At 60.4% G+C, this 21,907-nt stretch overlaps 1 protein-coding gene across 3 annotated transcripts in view; it reads left to right on the forward strand.

Annotated features, from left to right (window-relative positions):
- LASP1 (LIM and SH3 protein 1) overlaps window positions 1-21,907 on the forward strand; it is a 38,315-nt gene that overhangs the window by 4,799 nt on the left and 11,609 nt on the right. For 2 of the 3 annotated variants that reach the window (XM_028520366.1, XM_028520367.2), the window contains exons 2-4: window positions 2,307-2,401; window positions 11,476-11,560; window positions 18,285-18,392. In XM_028520366.1, coding sequence (XP_028376167.1) covers window positions 2,307-2,401; window positions 11,476-11,560; window positions 18,285-18,392 — 288 coding nt within the window. Of the gene's footprint in view, window positions 1-2,306; window positions 2,402-11,475; window positions 11,561-18,284; window positions 18,393-21,907 lie in introns of those variants that run through there. The other variant, XM_036033860.1, reaches the window with a different exon arrangement.

Here is a 21,907-nt window from a genome sequence, read left to right on the forward strand (position 1 = left end):
GGGAATAGCTACAGATGGAAATGGGCACCGTCTGCTCGTATGGGGGTTCCCCTTCCAATGGCAGCCTGCAGGGGGCTTGTGGAGCTCCTGGATTGGGTGTTGGCCCTACACCCCGACCCTGGTCAGTGTACCCTGCCCCTCGTCCAGAGGGGCTTGGCCTTGGCTCCGGGGTGGGATCCTGTTCATCTATTAGGGTAGGGGTACCTGTCTTCCTCCCTTTGTCTCCCCCCCAATCAATCCGGAGGCAGCTTTGGAGGTCCCCAGTCCTAGGACAGCGTATTCCTGCAGATGTGTGTGTGAGAAAGTGGGTCACGGTCTGGATTCCAGAGAATGTTTTTCCTGGCAGGCCCCGGCGGGGGCTGGGGGAGGTGGGGGCCCAGGCAGGGGCATGTGCCACTGAGCAGGCAGAGGCCAGCAGACCGGCTGGTGACAGAGCTGGGGCTCTCTGCCAGTGCCTCCCAGGCAGTGGGGGTGGGAGAGGGGCTGCCACTCTGTGGGCTGACGGGGGCAGGGGCTACCCTGTTCTCGTTTTTCTGGTGGGTTACATGTGTTGGGGTTTGGCACCGTGAATCTAGGCTGGGCTCTGGGATAGGCCCCGGCTGGGGAGGGGGCCAAACTTAGACCAGCCATCCCTGTGCTTCCAGGCTTCCAGCTGGCCTTCTTCCCAAAACACTGGGTCTCCTACCATTTCATTTACTGCTCCACCATTGGAGATTCCTCTGGGTCTCCTCGACAAGGGAAGGGTCCTGTTAGATGGCAATTGCCCCCCAAATCACCCCATGGTTGAAGCCAGCCACAGGAAGGAAGGTGGTATCCTAGTCTCCCAGCTTCCTTCCTTCTGTCCCCTCCTCCAAAGTGTCCCGGAAGCACCCTTGGCAGGGAAAGACACTTTGAAAAGCCCTGCCTTGAGGGGATTCCTCGTCACATGGCCAAGAACCAGCCCTGTGCTGGTCACCTTCAGACGCCTCCCTGGCCCTTCCCAGCCTTCCGGCCTCCTTCCTGAGGGTCGGGTGTGTCTCCCTTGACTGCTGGGAAGTGGGGCAGAAACAGGTCATTCGGTCGCCCAGGCCGCCTGGGCCCGGGAGCCCTGAGAGCTGGGTGTCCGCTCAGAGTCAACGCAGATGCCAAGGCCTTATCCTGGGCTGCCATGGGGCAGCTTCAGACCTCATTTGCAGGCGTTTGCCTCAGTATCAACACTTCTTAGGATGGGGTTGCTTCTGCTGCCTCCTTTCCCCTTCCCTTCTGCTCCCCTTCGTTGGCCGTGCTGGATTGGTCCTGGCTTCTCTGTCCTTGGCTCTCCTGGAGTCTTACCTGTTACTTATCCCCACCCGCCTTGTAACTTTGGCTGGACACAGGGGAGCCCCACCACGCACAGACCTCCAGTGCGAGGCTCTGAGCCCTCCGGGCTGAGGGTCGTGTCTGCTGTCCACAGCATCTACCATGCACGCAGGTACTGAGAGGTGCCAGGTGCTGGGCTGAGGGCTTTGCAGGTGATTTCTCATTTAATCCTCCACGGTCCCAGGAGGGACAGGTATCATTTCCCTTCTGCAGACCTGGAAATGGCTCAGAGGTGTGGGCCCTGACCGAGGTCATGGAGCTAGTTAGGGTGGAGCTTTGATGCCCACTATGGGGTTCCCCTTCCAACGCTTTTAAGCAGAGTTCTTCAGTGCCTCAGGGAGGCCACCTGCTGGGTGCCCTCCTATGGAGTGAGGGGTGTGAGAGCGGTGGCTGGAGCTGGAGCACCCACCCATCCTCCGGTCGGGGTCCCACAGGCAGGGGGAGGCGTCAGAGCTGGAGCCCCTGATGGAGGTGGGAGCTAGGAGTGCCTGGGTTCTGGGCCTGGGTGCCCAGGCGCTGGGCGCTCCTCCTCTCCTTCTCTAGGCCTTCCCTAAGAGCTGCTCCTCATGCTCAGCAGCGGCGTCTTAGCAACCCTGGTGCAGCTTTGCATGAGCAATGAGGCTTCTCCAGCTTGGGGGCAGCAGGAGTGGTCTGGGGAGGTGGAGCTGGCCTGGGGGGACAGCTCACCACTGCTATTACTGGCCTCTTCTCCACTTGCCCTATACGTCTGCCCTTCTCCCCTCCTTACAGCTCAAATGGCCGATTGGTGCGGCGTGGGAAAGGGGTGGGAGGAGTGTCATCTGCTGCCAGAGTCTGTGACCTGAGATGTCCCCCGCTCACCCGCCCCCTCGGGGTGATTCTGTGTTCCATTCCCGGGGCTAGAGCCAGAGTGCTCCTTCCGGGGTCCTGAGCCCACTTCCTGAGGTCCTAGTGTGTGACGGGTGTCCTCCCTCTGCCTCTGTCCCCAGTTCTGGCATAAAGCATGCTTCCATTGCGAGACCTGCAAGATGACACTCAATATGAAGAACTACAAGGGCTACGAGAAGAAGCCCTACTGCAACGCGTGAGTGCCGCGGGGGGCGGGGCGGGGGCGGGGCCGGGCCCCTTCCTCATTCTCCCTCCCGGTGGGTCACAGTCGGTTCTCACCGCAGCTGGATGAAGCAAGCGCTCTTATTCTCCTTCTCATTTCACAGAGAAGGAAACTGAGGCTTGAGGAAAGGAAGGGATTTTCTCAAGATGACATGTCTAGTGAGAGGCCAGTTCAAACCCAGTGAAACAAGCATGTGGTTCCCACGGTGCCCTGCTGCGGGGGGGGAGGCGGGGGACCCGGTGCGGTCTTTCACGAAAAAGTGACCTGCCCTGTTTCTGCCCAGCTGTGTTCTCTGCTTCTCCTTCCCTCTTTTTTCTCCCCATCGGAACAGTTGGCTGTCTCCCATCTCTCACCTGGCTCCTGCCAGGGAGCCTGGGCGTGAGACTCGGGGGGGCTTCTGGCTGCAGCCCTTCCTGGTGTTCATTTCTTGAGCAGCGAGGCGGCAGGAAGGGGTGGCCCGGCCCTGGGACCAGACGGAGCTCATCCCTGTCTGGTGGGGGAGGCAGCGGGGACCTCCAGTCTTTGCCACCGGAGTTGGCTTAACGCTCTGTTCCTTCTGCCCTGGGGCCTGCAGCTCGGCTCGCTGCAGCGAAGTAGGTAAGCGGGGGCCCCCCATTCCGTGCCATTCCAGGGTAAGACGCCTTCCCTCTCCAGGGTGACCTCGTGTGCCTAGCATGCGCAAACTCGGTGTGGACTCAGGCTGGGCCCACAGCCTGTGCGGGACCTCACAGCCACCCTGCTAGGCAGGAGCTGCAGAAGGTCCAATCACTTCAAGTAGGTGGCAAGATCAGTATTCAAAACAGTTCAGCATCTGACTTGAGTCCAGTTGTATTTTATTTCTTTATAGTCCGTCAGGAGGCTCTTTGCAGCAGATTACCCAGGAGGGGAGCTTTGGGACTTGCCTGAGAGGGGTTGGGGGGTCTTAAACCCCTTTGGAAGGCTGCCTCCCCCTTTTTGCACCCCCCAGTCCTCTGCTAATACCACAGCCTCATCTCCTTGTTTTTTTTTTCCCCATTCATTAGGTGTGTATCGCCTGCCGGGTCACTGCATGCCAACCTGTGCCAGGTGCTGGGGAAACTGATTTCTGATAAAACCTTACACTCAAGAAGTAACATGTATATTGTCGCTTCTGGGAGGGCTGGGGGCACGGGGAAGGTTGCCAGGGGTAGAAGGAGGGTCCCCATTTTCCCTTCAGCTGCTCCCTCTCTTCTATTAGCTTACAGTGGTCCTCTCCCCCAGCCCCCAAGGGAAATGGGACATTCCTTGAATTCTTAAGGGCTCACACAAGCCCTGATTCTCTGCCACTTCCTCTCTCTGTTGGGGAGTGGGGTGGGGTTCAGCAAAGCCAGAGGCTGGGGCAGTTTTAACCCCGTGACTGCTGGACCACTTCAGGCTGGATTCTGGGCACTGAGGCTCCTTCAGGGGCAGCTTCTGACCCTCCACCCCTCCAGGTGGGAGTCTGGCTGAGCCCCGAGCCTAGTGGGTGGCAGGGACCGACGCCTCTGCACAGCTCTTCCGAAAGACTGCAGTAGCCTAGAATTCAGTGAGCACTGGGAGTTGGAGAAAGAAATCAGAGGCGTGTCCTTGTTTTCTCTGTATTTTCTCAGCCTAGTGCCAACATCTCAGCTTACTTTTCTCACCCTTTTCTGGGGAGGCTGCCGTGAGTGGGGTGAGGAGCTCCTTGCATTGATCGGGGGGCTTCCGGGCAGGCAGAAGATAAAGCACCCCTCCTCGGAGGCTGCTTCCAACCCACCCTGGCAGAGGTTCCCTGTCTGTATTCTGATCCCCAGCCAGGGAAGCTGGTTGATCCTTCTCCATGCCCCCAGCCTGTACAGCCTTGGCATGTGCCATGCGCAGCTGACCATGGGCCCAGCTGGGATGTTTCCTGGGTGGGAGGAGACGTGGGGGCTTTGTGGTCCAGCTGGGGTTCGCTCCAGCTGTAGTAGTACCTTGCCCAAGGCATTCGCACTCCCTCAGCCAGCTTCTGCTGAGCAGTCGGTCCGTGCCAGCTACTCAGACATGGAAATTCCGGGACAAACCAGAAGCAGGCTCAGCCTGCAAAGAGCACTTTATCACCTGTCTGAGCCTTGGTTTCCCCACGGTTCCTACCCTGGGATGCTGGACCAGAGACCAAAGAATACTGAGTGCCTACTGTGTGCCAGGGACTGTGCCGAGTGTTCGCTGTCCTTCCCTCCTGTTCCCCTCCTGCCTCTGGCCCTGTCCTCCGGTGATGTTCAGGCTCCGGATCCTGCCGTTTGTCCAGGGTGTAGCTTTGTCCTGATTCCCACCTTGGCCTTGCTTTGGGGACCAGAGCTGGCTTCCTTCTCAGCAGCCGCTCCTGCTTGGAACCCAGAGAGGCAGGTGGCCTCTCCTGGCACTGGGCCAGGGAGTGGGGCCCACCCAGTGAGAGAGTGTGAGTTTGGGGTGCAGGGAGGCCTCCAGGTTCTGCCTGTCTCTGGCTCGTCCCTGAGCCAGGATCTTACGGGGGGTGGGGTGAGGGGGGCGAGGGGGAGTTGATCAAGAGAGAAGAAACCTGTCTCTCTTTTTCCGATTGCATCTCAAGACCAATTCAAGTTCTGGAAAGTGACTGTAAGCAATAAAAATGCCTGTTCTGTTTCTCTCGGTGCACCAGACTGGCTTTAGGGTGAGGCGGCAGGGAGAGCGCAGGCCGGAGCGCACAGCCGCCCTGCGGGGTGGTGGCAGATCCCCCCGGGACGTGCACTTACATGTGCGCCTGGTGCGTGTCCAGACACACGCTCTGCCAGTCCCTGGGGCTGGGGAGAGACGCCAGGGAGGTCCCCTGAGTGGGGCATGATGGTGTCCACACCTCCCAGGCCACAGCCACCGGACACTGCGATGGCTAGGTAGAGGCACGTGGGCCCGTTTTTGCACCATAGTCGGTGGAAGGGCCAGTGAATTGAATTCTTTCTTGAAGCTTCTAGGTGGGTGGGTGAGTCTGCTCCATTTTGGTTGGAGGGATATTTATAACCCTTGATTATTTGTTTTGTAAACTGCATTTTCTGCAAGCAGGACGGATGTGTCCACACTACAAACCTGCTCCTTTGTTTTCATGAAAATCGTTTAGCAGTCTGGAGGTCAGGGGCAGGGAGGGGGTGGGGAGGCATGCGCTGTTCTCCCCTCCTCGGGGGCTGTGACTCAACAGAGGCTGCAGAGCCGGGGTGGAGTTGCAGGCCAAGACGGGGGCCAGCTTTCGGGGTGTCCAGTGGTGGTGGGGGGTGGACACAGGCCAGGAAAGGAAGGGGGGTGCTCCATTGTATCCTTCCCATCTTCGCTGACTGCAGATTTCGGGGTCCTTCAGCGTCTGTGAGCTGTGGGGTGAGGGGCTGAGAAGGATGGAGATGTGCCTGCTTCCGGGGAATGAGGGACCGTGGTCCCGCCGCTCCCGCCGCTCCCGCTGCTCCCGCCGCTCCCGCTGCTCCCGCCAGGCCTCAGCGAGTGGGCTGGGCCTGTGCTGGTGGAGCCAGGTGCTCGCAGCGCGTCTGGGCTCTAGCGAACTGTCTCAAATCCCAGCTGCTTTCAGCAGATGGGGCACCGGTGCGCCAGGTCTGAGGCCTGGGGCTTTCCTACCACCCAGAATTTTCTGCCTCTGAATGGGCAAATGGGATTGGATGTCTTAGGGGGAGGGGTGTGTGTCCCGGCCAGCGGAGGCATGCTCAAAGGTGCATTATCCACAGTGGCCAGATGCGGCCCCTAGGCAGCCCCCATACCTGACCCTTGCCCCCAAATACCCGCACTCAGAGACATCAGGGCCTCAAAGAACCTCGGGGCTCCTAATGCCCCCACTTCAGAGAGGAGAAAACCGAGGCCCCGTGTTCCTCTGCCTGGCCCAACTTGGCAGAATCATTTCTTTGTATGTATTGCTATCAGGGGCAGTAGCTGGCTTTGATTTTACAGTTTGTCTCCAATCCCTGAGGGCTGGGAAGTTCTTCTCCACGTCTAGCCTTGATCTTTTCGGCTGCTCCCAATTGTTCTCTGGTCAAACAATGCCTCCTTGTTGCGTCCTGGCCCCACCCCGTCAGCCCTCAGGCCTGGGGGACGGGTGAGGAACTGGGTTAGGAGCAGCCCTCTCCCTCTCCCGGCCGCCCGGCCATGGGCAGTGTTCCCAGCAGGGGATCAGAAGCTCCTTGCACAGGCAGGATGTCAGGACTGTTTCTCCCCCCCTTGGTGAAACCGAAGGCTCCTTGTTGCTTTTGTTGGAGTATTTTTGTTCTTCCTCGAACACAAAGCTGTGGTTTTTGAATGAGTCCGAGGCTGGAAGAGGCGAGGTTGCGTGCAGAAGGGAGCGCTGGGCTGTTGGGCTCTCGGGTCTTTCCGCTCTGCCTCTGGAACACGGCTAGTGGCAGGACCGGGGGTGGGGCCGTGCCCTGCCAGCTGTCCCCGTCTGTGGGACGCCCATCAGTGGGAGCCCAGGCGCTTCTCAGCCTCCTCCCTGTCCTCACAAGGGCGCTCAGAGTTGTCAGGGACAACCCCTCCCGTGGGGCAGAGCCCCCTTCTCCTGCATCCCCGAAGGTCATTGCTTGGACTCTCGAGACCCCTACTTTGGAAAGGTTATCAGGAGAAGGTGACTTCTGTCTGGGGGTGGCTGAGGGGTCCCACGAGGTCTCTCATCGTGGCTGAGCTCGGAAACAGGTTGGGTTTGAAAGATGAATTACCTCATTCTCCGCCCACCCCGCCGAGCACAGCTTTCCACAGAGGCCTGAGAACTGTGAGTGAACCGGGGTCCACCTGCAAGGGAGATGCCAGCTCGTCCTTAGCTGGCTGGGTGGCTGTGGTGGACGAGAGGGTGGCACTGGGTGAAGTCTCTTTCCTCTACACTGGGGCTCAGTTTGTCTATCTGTCAAATGGGCCCACTGACAATACCTGCCTCTCCTAGTCCATGGCCTTGTGGCGGATTTCGAGAGGGACCGTGTACGGGGCTCGATCTACCAAGAAATCACTTTGTGTGCCTGAGCGTGGTCTTGGAGGCCTAGGCTACTACTCAAGAGCTGCCTGATTTCCTGCCTGTCCCTGTTCTTCTTGCCCTCGTGGGCGCTGGGTCCTTTCCCCTGCCCTCCAGACTTCCCGCCCTGCTCTGTGCCCCCTCCAGGCCTCTCTTCCGCAGAGCAGCCTGTACCGCTGCCTGCAGAGGGTGGGGAGGGGCGTCGCAGAGGGCCCACCGCCTGGAATGCTTCTCGGGGAGGCTGGCCCCGGGAGGGACAAAGAGCAGCTGTGGTCTGGACCCAGCCCCAGGCCAGGGTCAGGACGCCCGGTTCTCCCCATCCCGGCCCCTTGTTCCCTCGCCATGGCCCAGTCTGTTGGGAGGGCCGGGGTTCCAGTGGGGTCACTGGCTGGGGGTGGTGGCCCCTCTCCCGTCTTCATGCCCGCTGTGGCACACACACGTACCCATTCATCTCGACGGGCATGTGAGGGCAGTGGGCGGGCAGAGCTTCAACCCGAGGACAGAGAGGGAGGGAAAAGGTAAAATTCCCAGCCATTGTTTCTGGAAGGAGGTCAAATCAGTTGCAGCCCTTTCCAGGGCAGTCATGCTGGCCAGGGGGGCACGGCGTGGACATTGCTGTGCCCACCCCTCTAAACACAGACCGTGGCTCCTGTCCTCACCACATTGGCTGCAGGGATCCTGCAGACGCAGGCTCCTGGTCTCGCTCTCACGGGTCCTTCGCGGTGGCAGTGGAGGACACCCTTGCTGGCTTGTCTCCTCCCCACCCCCACAGACCCTCTCTCCCTCTCCCTCTCTCTTCTCTGCTCTCCTGCCTGGAGCCGAGGATGAGGTTGCCATGGGAACCTGAAGCGCAGTGAGCAGGGGAAGGGAAAGAGGGAAACGCAGGGTTGTCGAGCCAGGGCTGGGGGCTGTGGGGAGGGGACGGGGCTGACCCGGCAGGAGGAACACCGCCCGAGCTGCCTGTCCCCCTGTCTTCCTCTGGCCTGGGGTTGGGGTTGAGGAAGCAGGGGTGAGAGACTGGGGGTTCTGGAGTTCCTCTGAAATCGAGCTCATCTGATGCAGGATTAGAATCCTTTTCTTTCCCCTGCCACAGGAGCCCAAGACCACATCTAGGTGGGCCCTCCTTCCCGTCTGATGGGGTTAGTGCTCTGGCCGAGCGGGCACTGAGGTCTGGGGGTCCCGTGGCCCCGCCAACCCCACCCAGAAGTACTTGCTGTATGTGGTGGGGTGGGGGGGCTCTTGAGACCCTTCTGGTGGACGTCAGAGGTGCAGGAGGTGCGGGAACCTGGCCCGTAACGCACGCTGTCGCGTGTGGGCCTGCGGCCCCCGTGCCCGGGAGACCGGCATCCCTGCAGAAGGCCCCTCTGCACACGTGCCGTGTGTGAGGAACAACGCGGCGTGTGGAGGGGCCCCGGAACTGGGTGGCGGTGCGTGTCAGGGCCACATGCCAAGCTGTCCCCGGGCTGGCACTCCGTTGGAACCGTGCACACTCAGGCATGTGGGAAACCCGGGCGTGCAGACCGGCTGCTGTGCACGTGGGTTCGCCAGCTTCGCTCCCCCACCAGGTGCTAACCGGTGCCATCTTCTCGGAACTGACCCGTCACGTTCTGAGCCAGAGCCGCCCCGCCGGTCTCTCTGGTCGCCCTGCTTCGGACCTAACTCCTTCCTCTGCCGCAGGAGTCGGTGCTCACGGTGCTTACGGATGCTCATCTAGCCGCAGACCCCACCTCACTCCGTGACGCCTTCAGAGTGGCTCTTACTTAGTGGCAGGGTCACCTCTGCAACGTATCATTTTACAACTTCAGGGCCAGCCAGTTCTGCTACAGATCTTACTTCGTTCCCTCCTGCTGTTCTCTTTCTAGCCTCTGGGAACAGGCTCCCAGTGGATCCTCTCTCTCCCTGGAACTGCTCAGGAATTTTGAATGGCACTTGTCAGCTGTGGGTGGCCCCGGTGTTGTGGAACTGGGCCAAGCCTGGGGACCGGACCCACAGCCTTAGCCTCACGTCCGTCCGTAGGCCGTGCCAGCTGCTGGCACCTGTGTTTACGTTTCGGTCTCCTCTCTTTCCTCCCTCTGCTGGGGCAGCTGGGAGCCCGGGCTGACCCAGAGGCAGGAGCCAGGCGGGGCGGTGGAAGCGAGGGTTGGGACACAGCTAGAATCACTTCGGTCCAAGACAGTGAGACCAGCCCAGAGGGAAAAAGGACTTGTCCATCACCCAGTGAGTCCATGGCAGGCCCAGAGTCCAGCACGGTGCCCCCACCCCCGGGGGGAGTTCTCTGAAGCCCGAGTCCTGCTCTCCCCCCGGCAGAAGTCACAGGTTCGCCAGTAGTAGCTCTGACGCCAGGCGGTGCGGGCGGCCGGAGGACGTGCCAGGTTTGGTGACGACACGGAGACCAGGAGGCTGTTCGTGTCCAGCTCCAGGGCACGTCAGCTGACTGGAGTGGAACGTGCCAGGGAGGGGCCAGGCCTCCTCTTACCTGGGGACAGCATGTGATCAGGGACCTGCGGGTAGTCGCAGCTGTGGTGGGGTGTGGTCACCCAGGGCTACAAATGGCCGGATCTCGGCTCCTGGTTAGAGAAGCCACCCACCAGTGCCTGCAACGGTCGGGTCCCCTGCGGACTGCCGCCCCTCACAGACCGGCATGTGCACGCAGACCGCAGCGACTTGGGACCGCCTGTCCTTCAGCTGGTTTGCTGGGGACTCTGTCTGCCATCCAAGCACTGACCAGGCCTGACCCCACTCAGCTTCCGAGATCAGACAGGGTCAAGTGTGTACAAGGTGGTGTGGCCGTGGACTCACTGGGGACTTTGTGATGGCCCAGCGGGACACAGGAGACCCGAGTTCTAGTCCGGACCCTGCCTTGGTGCCTGGTGTGGCGTTCATTCATTCATTCATTCATTCACCAAGTATCGATTGGGTACCAGGCTCTATTCTAGGAGCTTGGGATACACCAGTGAACAGAAAACCTCCCTACCTCGTAGAGAAGCGGTGGAGCGAGGAGAGACTGCACTGGTGAGGTGCGGACGTGAATTAGGGGGTCCCCTAACCGCTAACAGCGTCCTGGTGCCAGTGTGCCTTTTCCCCCTCTGGGAAGGGAGGGTTGGCCGGGTGGGTGGGGAGGCCCCTGCAGACTGGGCTCTGAGGGCTTCCCTGGCTCCTGCCACCTCCAAGCCACCCGCTTTCCGGGGCACAGGACTCTGGTCTGTCTGGTGTCTGGAGATCAAAGGGTTCGGTTTCAGGGTGCCGGGTCCTGGGGAGACCGTCTGGGTGCCGCCAGTCCAGATGCTGACACTTGCTGGCCTCTTGCCTTGGCAGTGGTGTGTAGCCCCCGTGGGCCTCAGTTCTGCCGTCTGTCACCGAAGGGCAGGCCGCAGGGTGCTTGTGAGAGTGGGATAAACCGAGGCCTGTGTGCCCTTTGCCCAGGTCACACGTCAGCTGCTGCTACGGTATTGTCACCCAAGGGTGGCCTCTTTTCTGGTGGCAAGCTGATCTCTCGCCTGTACTCCAGTTAAAGTTGGACCTTGTTAGCCCTTGGAAACACCACTCCGGATGTGTGCATTTTTTCTCTCTCACCACCTCCTCCAAGAAGACCCCCTGGATATGCGCGTCCCTTTCCCCTTTTTTCCTCTCTCTGTATCTCTCCTGCCCTTCCTCTCCTTGGTTGGACTCCATGTCTGGTCTTAGCCAAAAGTGTTGTCCTGGCCCTGTCCTCACCTTCTCCCCTCTCTGGCCTAGCCCTCTTGACTCTCCTAGTTGGTGGATTCGAAGGGATGGACTGTCCCCACTCAGTGGTGATCTGAAACCCTGAGGGTGTCCCGTGGCCTCCCTTTGGCTCGGGACAGCTCTCCACGGCCCACCAGCCACCCAAGCCTGCCGTGTCTCCCAGATCAGCCCAGGGCGAGTCCAAGGGGCCCCTGCCTCCTTCCGCACGGGCAGTGGACAACACCACAGTCCTGCTCCTGGAGCCGGGGCAGGGACTTCCCAGGGGCAAGAGGAAGTTGCCAGGAGAGAGTCAGAGGTCTGTCAGAAGCTTAGAGATTCCTGCCCGTTCCCCAGAGTGACCCCAACTTTTTTTTCTGTCCTGCAGACACTACCCCAAGCAGTCCTTCACCATGGTGGCCGACACCCCGGAAAACCTCCGCCTCAAGCAACAGAGCGAGCTCCAGAGTCAGGTGAGGGGGCGGGGCGCTGCCGGGGCCCGGCGGGCAGGGAAAGCTGTTGTAACTCCAGCGTTTGGCAAGGACTTCTCCCCCCCGGGGGTTACTCAGCAAGGCCAAGGTGCTGAAATCCTAGCCCTTGCCTGTCCCCTGCCCTCAGTTACGAACCCCATTACTTCACATTTCCGGACTTTATCAAAGGAGTGGAGGAGAGCAGGCCCCCACTTCTCACCTAAAGTGGGCCAGAGAGCGGTGTGTGTCTGACTCTTTCTGCTCCTGGAAACTTCACGTGGGGCCCCTAAAGCCCACCGCCTCCAGGCAGCGGGCCCCCTCTCCCTCCTCTCCACTCGCTCCCACCCTTCAAGGAGGGCACTCGCCTCTCCAGGCTCCTGCCAGCCTGAGGTTGCACAGCCTACCCTCTGTAACCATGTCCCCAAACCTCCCACGCTCCTCCAAGGGGGCAGGCTGCGAAGGTGGCCTTGGCCCGGGTGGCTTATCGCCTGTGTGTCCTTGGTCCTGATAATTCCTGAGAGCCTGCTGGGAGGGGTAGGGGGAGAGTCACGTGTTACATTTAGCAGGGGAGGTGGTGGCGTTCCTGTCCCCGGAAGAACCCAGTATTTAGGGGTCACCGAGGAATAAGAGCCCTGGTACCCGAACAGCTGACCCTGCCTGGGGGTCTGAGAGGGGCTTCCGGGACAAACCTGGCCTGGACTACGGGGAGGGGGCGGGTGGTTCAGCAAAGACCCCTTGGGTAACCTAACCAAATGGGCAGGGTGCCCGGGGCCAGCAAAATGCTGCAGAGAGCCTGCCCGGGCTGCAGTGGGGACCGCTCCGGCTCCCTTCGGGCCGGGGCTCCTGCCGCGTGGTCTGGACACGGCTTCTCTGGGCCTCTGCCTCCTACTGGGTCCCTTGAGGGGAGGACCAGCCCCGGGCTGTTCCCCAGGGTACAGGTGAGGAAACCGAGCCTTGGAGGGCCTTGCCAGGGTCGTACAGGAAGTAGCGGAGATGGCGACAGTACTAACAGCCTCACGCTCCGGGCACCGTCGCACGTTCCGTGCTCACGGCAGCCCCGCAGCCCCGCGCGGTCCGCAGGGTCACTCCCGCTTTGTGGAGGAGGAAGTAGGTGCTGATGACGCTGAATGCTGTTTTTGTCTAACCTTTGAAACTTGTGTTCTTTCCAGTTCTCCGCCCCACTCCCTGAAGAGCACTATCGCTACCTTGAAACATGCTTTTGTAGCCGAGCAAGGGCTTGGAGATATGTGGCCTTATTTGTCCTTGACCCCCCTGCTCGGGCAGGTCAGAGGAGGGAACCAAGGCTGAGAGAGGCACTGGCCTTTGGCCGTGGACACACGAGCTGAGTTAGGTTTCAGTATCTGGGCTCTGGTGTTTTCACTGCAGAGTCCAGTGACCTTGACCATGTGCAGCCCAGGTGGGGCCCACAGTGATGGGGAGCAAGTGGGGAAGCTGGTTCGTTCCTTGGCAGCAGCTCAGCTGCCAGCCCGGCCCCCACCCCTGTCATGGAGAGAGACGTGGTCACTGGCGGAGCCGGCGAGGATACCAGACCTCTGCCAGCTGAGGAGGCCCGGGCGGCCCCGCTGGCAGGGAGAAGGGTTGAGACAGCCCCGAGGCCGGGGGCTGGTCCGCACAGGGAAGATGCTGGCCAGACCCTGGCCAAGCCCTGGCCACCGCTCCAGACTCCCCGTCCTGCAGAGAGTCCACCGGGGCCGGAGGTGAAGGGAGGTGTCATGGGGCAGACAGGCCAGAGCATCATGGGGCGACCTGTACTTAACCCACAGCTTGAGAGGGTCATTCAGAACCCCGAGGGACCTGGGGGAAGAGGCGTGGAAGGGGGTGTGCACACACTCACGCAGAGGCAAGGGAGACACACGCACGTCCACTCTCTCAGGAGGAGACATTCCAGCCGAGCTAATTCCCTCAGCCTTTGTTGGTCTCACAAAAGCTTGGCTGTAGGTCTTTTTTTTTGTCCCTGGAACCTGATCCCTGAGGGATACCCACCCCTGCTCCCCAGGGCCCTGCTGGGCCATCTCCTGGGCTCCTGCCTCTCGGGCAGGCTGCGGAGCCACGAGAAGGGCGGTCACTCTCCATGAGGCCCGCGCCAAGAGCCAGGCCTGGGCCTCCTTCAGTCCCCACACGCGGCTGGCTGATGGAGAAGGGACTCCTGCTGTCCCCGCCGTACAGAAGGGGACACTGAGGTCTGGAGAGGCCTTGGCTCTCAGCAGCTCCCCAGCCCCGTGCTCACAACCCAAGACCACAGGACGCGCCAGTCTCCAGAAGGGACAGGGGCTCGTGAGAACGCACCCAAGGGGCTTCTGGGTGGGGCCCAGGAATCTATTTTGACTGCCCCAGTGATTCTGCTGAAAGCTTTTGGTTTTGCAGACATAAGTTGAGAGGCTTAGGGCTGGGCTGGTGGTCACATGGAGCCAAGGGACCTGAGCTCACCCTCTTTCTGCTGCGCTGGTCTGGGCCCCGGGGGGTGGGGCTTTGCTTTGAGAACCTGGCTCTGATCTGCTGCAGTTGGGGCTGGAAGGTGGGGGCAGGACCTGCCCTCTTTGCAGGCCTGGTTCTGTTTCCCTCCCCTCCCCAGCCCCCCCCCCCCCCCCCCGCCCCGGCTGTGTGGTCTGGGCCTGGCCGTGTGCCCCTTGTGGCTTCGTGGCTTTTTCTGCTCCACGGTAAAACGGGGACAGCAAACCCCAGCTGCCTAGAGGTCGGGGGCTGGGCCTGCTGCTCCGAGGCTTGGAAGGGCTGAGCTGGCCTGGCTAGGGGCGGTGACAGGTTCTGGTTCCTGTGGCCGCCATGGGGGCAGGGCCGGCTCTCAGCCGCCTTTGGCTGGCAGGAAGGGAAGTGGGAGCCTCCTCTGCCTGCCCTGCCCCACCCACGGGGTGTCAGCTGGTCTCTTTCCAGGGCCCCTTCCTGGGCTCGCATCCGCACCCGCGAGCCTCGGCCCTTCTCTGTCTCTGGGAGGCTGCCTGTGCTATTTCAGCTCTGTTTTCCCCGCTCCTGATTGGTTCCCCAAGTGGTACTTTGGGTGTCTGGGACACCTGGAGCCTCCCCAGCGGGGGAAGGAACCGCAGAGCTGACCAGAAATGACCCCCTGGGTGGTCCCGGCCAGGCTTGGCCAGGGCAGGCAAATGGCAGCTGGGCCCCACACCCGCCCCCTGCAGCCCTCCCAGCCCCCACCCAGGCTGAATGGAGGCAGTGTCTTCGGGTGGGGCCGAGCTAGGGGCGGCCGTGCGGCCCCCTGGGCCCAGGCAGAAGTGCAGAGAGAATGTCTCTTTCACTCAGGCCCCTGCACTGCCGCACCTCCAGGGTGTAGCACAGCCTGGGACTCGCCACAGGAAACTGGAGAGTCCTGGGGCAGTCAGGGTCCCTGCTCTCGCATCTCAGATCCTGCGACCTCACATGACACACCTGTGCCGCTCTTGCTGGAGCCGGCGGGTCAGAGGTTAGATCCTGGGTCTGCCAGTGCTCGCTGCGTGACTTCCGGCGAGTTACTCCAAGTCTCCCAGCCAGAGTGCCTTCCCCTGCGAAGTGGCGGTTGCCCCTCTCCAGGGCTTGCTGGGGGGCTGTTTATTAGTCTGCATCAGGCCTTCCAAACAGGCAGTCCCTGGGGTCGGGCCGGCAGCCAGCCAACATCTGCTGTCGCTGCCCTGCTGCAAAGAGCAGGGCCTGGAAGCCGGGGCCTCCAGCACCAGCCTCTTCCCTCCGGGCTGCACCCCGAGTGCGCATCGCAGTTCAAACCTGGGTTCTTCTTTGTCAGAAGGGAGTGGGTTGCGGAGTGCGTGGGCCCCGCACACGGGAGGCGGGAGGCACAAGATAAGTGGAAACTGTTGGTGTTGTTTGTTTTGTTTTTCAAGAATTTTTTTTTAATTAAAGTCAGGATCTTTCCCCTTACGTTGGGTCAGTAAGGCCGTTCGTTTCCAAAATGTGCTGCCTGTTTGTTTGGAAATCTGGGGTCTACATTCAGTTCATTCGTCATTTACTCAACAGGTATTTATTTGTACCCACTGTGTGCTGGGGTGAGTGCGGAACAAGATGGACGGTGGGAGAACAGTTAGTAAGTCGGCGTGTAGGGAGCGGAGCGTCATAGGTGGTGGTGGCGGCTCAGGCTGGAGGAGACTCGAGCCTCCGTCCTGGTCCCGCGTGGGGGGTTTCCAGGGTGGGCTGCCCGGGCGCCTCCCAGGCGCAGAGTCGTCCAGCCCCAGCACTGAGGAGCATCCTGACCCTACCAACACCTGGGCCGAGTGACCTTGGACGGGTCCTTTCCCTCCTCAGAGCCCCTCGTCACGTCCTGGGGAGCCGTCCCAGATGAGGGTGAACGCCCCCGCTTGGGTGATAAGGAGCCCTCGCGGAGGGACTCCGAGAGCAGGGCCCTCCCCACACTCCTGGCTGCCCGCTTTTTACCTGTCACCCACTCCAGCACCAGACGGCGTCTTGGAGAACCTCCCCCACCTCGATCCTCCTTAGTTAGGGCTGTAGGTGCTTAAAAAAAACGGTCCCAAACTCCAGAGCTGGGAGGGCTTTTAGAGATCAGCTGGTTAGCTCCTCTCGGAGGGGGGCCCAGCGAGAGGGACTGGCTTGCCTAGGGGCACACAGCAACGGGGTGCTGAGGCCAGGCCCCCCTGTCTTTTCTCAGCCCAGACACCTCCCTGGCCCCGCCCTCTGTGGACCCCCTGCGCCGGGGGTAAATGAATTATCCTTCCCCAGCAAGGAGAGAGAGGCAGTTCCCGAGCCTGGGAACCCACTGATGTCATCACAGGGTTGTCACGGCGATTTCCCCTGGATTAGGGTGCTGACCCTTGCCAGGCCAGGAAGTAGAGGAAGGCGGGGTGCGGGGGGTTGCTGGTGCGGACTGGCATCTGTTCAGGACTGTAACAAAGTACTTTTGCAACTACCCTTATCAGGATGTGGTGAGGCCTGCCGTCCGCTCCACGATGACTCGGCTGCTGTAGGCCGTCTGTCATCTGCACCATTGACCCGAACGGGTGGGATCACTGTCCCCTTTCTACAGATTTGTAAACTAAGGCCCAGGAAGTTACGTCGTGTGCCCGGCATCACTTAGCAAGCGGGACACTGAGCCTGTGTTAGCACCAGCTCTCTCTGGCATGTGGCCCACACTTGGGGGTAGAAAGACCCCTTCCCGTGATGCCCGTGACAGCCCTTTTACAGGCGAGGAGACTGAGGCCAGGTGCCTTGGATTTGGGGCTTCTGTGTCTGGAGCTGCATTTTTCTGACTCTGAGTGCCTTGCCTGCCCTGATGCCCTCTTCTCAGAGGGCTTCCCCTCCCCAGCCCAGCCCTGAGAGTCAGCGTGCAGGCTTAGGCCCTCCTAGGTGGGCTGGTGCTGGGCAGTTCCGGGCCCTCGAGTCGGGGGGGGGAGTGGGCACCTTCACCCGTTGTGCTGACTTCCTGCCTGATGGGAGCCAGCACGTGCAGGCCCTTGTCTTCATTCCGGATCAGAACAAAGGAGTTTCTGGAACCTTTTAGGATGCAGCCCGAGGGTGGGTGGGCTGGGGGCTCCAGGGGACAAACAAAGACTCCCGCCCCTGGGGGGTGTGCAGAGGAACGGCAGGTGTGGCCCCAGCTGCACACACGTGTCGTCCGTTGGGTCACAGTGCAGCTCGGCCCTGTGACCAGATGTTCCGTGCCCGGGCTCGTCATCCTGGAAACTCCCGAGGTCCTGGGCCTCGTGTCCTGGGCTGACCGCGTCCAGGCTCGCGCAGCCCCCTTGGAGGAGATCCAGGCAGCTGGCGGAGTTGGGGACAGCTGGCTGCCGAGGTGGACAGTGACGTCCCTGGAAGCCAGGGTGCAGTTCTCTGTCCCAGGGGCGTTTACTGCGTCCACTCTGTTCTTCAGGTCCCCCAGGGGTGGGTGAGCTGAACCTCCTGTGTTAGTCCCTTGAGTGTGTGCAAAGTCCCTTCCACTGTCTGACTTACGCCCCTCAATTCGCAGACCCAAGGAATTCTCAGAAGAGGGGGGCGGTGGCCGGGGGGGGGGTGGGTTCTCCCTGAGCCTGGAACCCTGTTCTGGAGGACTCTCCATCATCCGGAACCTGTGCCGTCCCCTGCTGTGGCGCTGACCTCAGCAGCCGGCCCGTCACAGGCTCACTGACTGCGTCTTCCTAGTGGTCATCTCCCCGTCCTCCTTTGTGGGCACCAGCTTTGTCCCTTGGCACAGCCCTCACTTAGCCGGTCACTTAAAAATGGCCCCAGGCCCTTGGCGGGTAGGGCCGCATCCTGGCAAGGGCTGAGGGCTGGGGCAGACTTTGGAGCTCGGGAAAGAGCCTTCTCCCTGCAGCGTTCTGGCAGGGCGGGCTGGCGGTGAGGGGTTGGGAGTCAGGCACATGAGCTTTGTGTCTTGGTGGCTCTGGACGTTTGCTGCTCAGCTGTGTGGCCTTGGCCATGGGATTACAATCTGTGTGGCTCAATTTCCTTATCTAAAATGGAGCTAATGCTAATATATGGTAAGATTTAAATGAGATAGTTCGTGGGAAGCGCTGGGCACTCAGAATGCACTGGATTCATGGGTCCTCGTTGTTGCTTTAGTACTTTTTGGTCAAGGCTTCTGTTTTGAGCTGCGGGGGGCGGGTGGATGGCGCTGCAGGGGGAGTTCTGGCCAGGATCTCTCTCCTGGCTGGTTGCTGCCCCAGAGGAGGCCCCAGGCCAGGGTCCTGTCTGCTCCCCCGGCTTGATGCCTGCCCCTCTCCCGTCCGGGTCCCTCCAGGTGCGCTACAAGGAGGAGTTTGAGAAGAACAAGGGCAAAGGCTTCAGCGTGGTGGCAGACACGCCCGAACTCCAGAGAATCAAGAAGACCCAGGACCAGATCAGTAACGTAAGCTCCCCTGCCCCGGAGGCACCACACTGACCCGCTGCCCTTCCCTGTGCCCTCCCTGCCAGCCTGGCCGATACGACTGGGGGGGCCCTGGGCTGTCCTGGCCTACCGCTGCTCGAGCAGAGAGGGAAGGGAGGAGTGTGGGCTTCCCAGGTATTGTTTCCCGTGTGCCCCAGACTCTCCCTTTGCCCCCCTCTGCCCACATAGCATTTCCGCCTTCAAAGGTCTGTATCCGAGGAGGGGCTCAGGGAGGGCCTGTGTGCTCAGTGACGACCCCCTACCACCACCACTTTCTTTGAAATTGTGTGTTTTTTTTCCCCTGGCTATGGTGGGTGTTAGGGTCCAGACTAGCTGTTTTGTCCAAGCGCAAAGGTCAGAACTTCAAAACTGGGTGGCAGGGATGGGGAGGGGCCGCCCTCCTCCTCGTCTGTGCCTTTGGGTGCTGACACTGCAGTCATTTCCGCCCTCCCTCGGCTTCCTCCCCCACCTTGGCTTGTTCTTCCTTCCTGTGTAAAAACCCCAGCCAGCTCTGCCCGCCGGCCCTGCAGCCCCTGGCCGGGGCCATCCTGGGCCCGGGACGGTCAGCAGTGTCTAACTGTGGCGAGGCTGGGTGTAGCGAGTGGGTGGTGGGTCGCCAGGCCCCCTGGGACCTGTGGCCAGGGAACAGGCCTCAGTTTCCGGTCTAGCTGAGCCATAGACCTGCAGCCTGTGTGGCTCTGGGCTTGCGGGGAGGCTGCCTCTGGGGCTCTGGGCCCGTGGGGGCGGGGCAGCGCTGGGAGCCAGAGCACAGAATGTGAAGACGGGCTGCAGACGGGCGCACAGCGTGTTGGGGCACAGGGCTGCAGGCAGTGCCCAGCCCGCTGGACCAGGAGACCCTGCAAGTGAAGGACTGAGCAAGCAGCTGTCTTCACGCCTGGAATGGGAAAGGGTCGGTGTGCTGCCCAGGTGTCGCTGGGCTGAGGCCTTGGAGGGTGTGGGGTTCAGAGTGGCCCAACTGGCGTCCTCCCCTGTGCTTCCCATCCCACTGGCCCCCTTGCCAGGACACTGTCAGAGGTTGGCTGGGCTGTGCTCAGAGTGAGCTCCAGCGATGGCCCCGGGTGGTTTCAGAAGCCAGGGCCCCAGCCCAGAGGACCGGCCATGCCCAAGACCTTGGCTTTCAAACTTTGACTGCAACCTACAACAGGAAATACATTTCACATCGTGGCCCCCCTCCCCCACCCCCCTCCCCGTCCTGCCCCGCCCCACCCCGCCAGACAGGCCCGCTTATTTATTTAGAGAGAGAACAGACTCATAACTTTCATAAAAGAGTCCTTACTCCTGGAGGGTATTCACATACTTTCTATTTCACTTTATGAAGAGGCTGGTGGCAGACTTCCCTGAAAGGCTTTCACAATTACGGGTTGACCGGCAGCCTGAAACTCAAGGCTTGAGGAAACAGAGGGAGGGCTTCCCTCGGCTGGGAGGAGGGCGTGCCTCCGGGGCTATAATCGCACCCCTCCCCCACCCCCTCTTTTACAAATCAGGGCCTGGCCAGAGAGAAAGGGGAAGGGGGGTCTGTATCTTACAGCTCACCAGGGGAAAACCGGAGGCAGGGGGAAGCCTTCGGTGATGGGGAAGAGCCAGAAGGGTTCACGAAGCTGCAATCTTGCCTCTTGGGCTTCTCTGGCTTTTCACCATGAAGACTCTTGTCTCTTATCACTGACCTTGCTCCCTAGCAATGACCCTGATCCCCGCGGATCCCTTACTCATTGTTTCCAGCCTGTGGGTCTGAGCCCCTGGGGGGGGGCGGTGTCAGCGGGGGTAGGCGATGACAGGCAAGCCCAATCGTGCCTGCCTCCCTTTCTGGAAGGCTTCCAGAATATTCCACACCCAAACTCCACACCTGTTCTTCTTCCCTCCCCCTACCCCCCAGTTATTGAGGTGTTAGTGTCTGAAGAGACATGGTAACCGAACTCACTGTGGCCAAGACATTCACACCTAAGGAGATAACCATCTTTTCATTAACCGCAGGGCTGCAATTAACTGATTGTCCTCTGCTTCGAGGCGGGGGAGATGAATTGAACCTGACCTGGTTCTGCTTTTGCAGCTTTAGCTGGGGCCTGCGAGGTGTGACCGCAAGCCTAAAAGACTGTTGGTTGTAGCGAATGCAGCCCGAGTCTGGCAGGTGTGGGTCTCCCGCCAGCTGTCCTAGAATCACTGGAGAAGGCTCATTGAAAATGCAGGCTCCCAGGCCCCTTCCCTAGGCTGCCCGAATCAGCATCTCTAGGAGTGGGGCCCAGGGACCAGCATTTGAACACATTCCTTGGGTTACTTTGGTGCTCACTGGTGTCTGAGGACCATCTCTGAAGAGTCTAAAGAATCTTGGGTGAATCCTGAGTCAGAGCGTGCCCAGCCTGGCTGCAACCCACGACTCCCAGGGACCTCAAACCCGGCTTAGGGCCATCAGTCACTTGTCCCACCTCCAGAGGGTTTGGGGAAGGATGGTGTTATCCAAAATAGTGTGTGTGGGTGGGTGGTGTTTATATATATTCCCTCAGTGGCTCCTGGCTGTTTCCAGAGGTCAGGCCACTTTTTGAAGACGTGATCGGCCTCCCTGGAGGAAGGCGCTGCAGGCGAGAGGGCTGACCAGTGAGCGCCCTTTAAAAAACAGGCGTCTGGCCTGCCCGGGCGGTGTTTAAACGCGTTGGAGGCGTGTGGTCTGTTGCCCTTCCTGCCGGGAAGCAAGAGGGGGACGTGGGAAGAGCCGGTGAGAGTGGAACCCCGGCTTCTGGCATTCCAGGGCCGACCAGGCCCCGCGGAGCCTCGGTTTGCTCCGCTGTAAAAATGGGGGCCCTAGAAGTGGTTGCCAGGAAAACATCAAGGGTTGGCATTTGGTAAATACTGTCCGTTGTTATCACTTTAGAGGAGGCCCTGTTTGCTTTCTGCGTTGTGGCTAAGAGACAGGGGGTAAAGTTTGGCTGCAAAGTTGGGCCATTGTCTAATGTGGAGAATGTGTGGAAAAATTAAGAGGCAAGATACTAGTAAGTCACACGTCCGGTGAGTGGTCGTGTTTTTAGGAAAGGCATCGGGAGGCCTGAGAGGCCAGAGCCGTGTGCTGCGGGGTGAAACGTGTCCTTCCAGAACCCTGGCTTTCGGCCCTGAGCCCTAGTGTCTGTGTGGATGGGACACTTGAATTGCTGAGGCCCCTTCGTGGGAGCCACTGCCTTCAAATAGAGAAGCTGTGCTTTTATTTATTTACACATTTATTTGCGTATTGATTTTCTGTATACAACTTTACGTCTTTTCATTTTTCAAAATATAACACCCAGTGAGCATACAGTAAACCCTGTGCGTGTACTCACCGTGCAAGTCAAGAAACTGAGCGCCGTGGCACTCCCGTCAGAGTTGTCGCAGTGTTAAAAACAAACAAACAAACCATCTCTTGCGTGGTGAGCATCTAACGTGTATTTAACTTATTTATGAGGAACCAGCTGGGGGATGTGACAGGCAGAGGTGCTGCCTAGTCAGGAAAGAAA

Source organism: Phyllostomus discolor, chromosome 8 (genome assembly GCF_004126475.2).
Source record: "Phyllostomus discolor isolate MPI-MPIP mPhyDis1 chromosome 8, mPhyDis1.pri.v3, whole genome shotgun sequence".
Classification (NCBI taxonomy): domain Eukaryota; kingdom Metazoa; phylum Chordata; class Mammalia; order Chiroptera; family Phyllostomidae; genus Phyllostomus; species Phyllostomus discolor.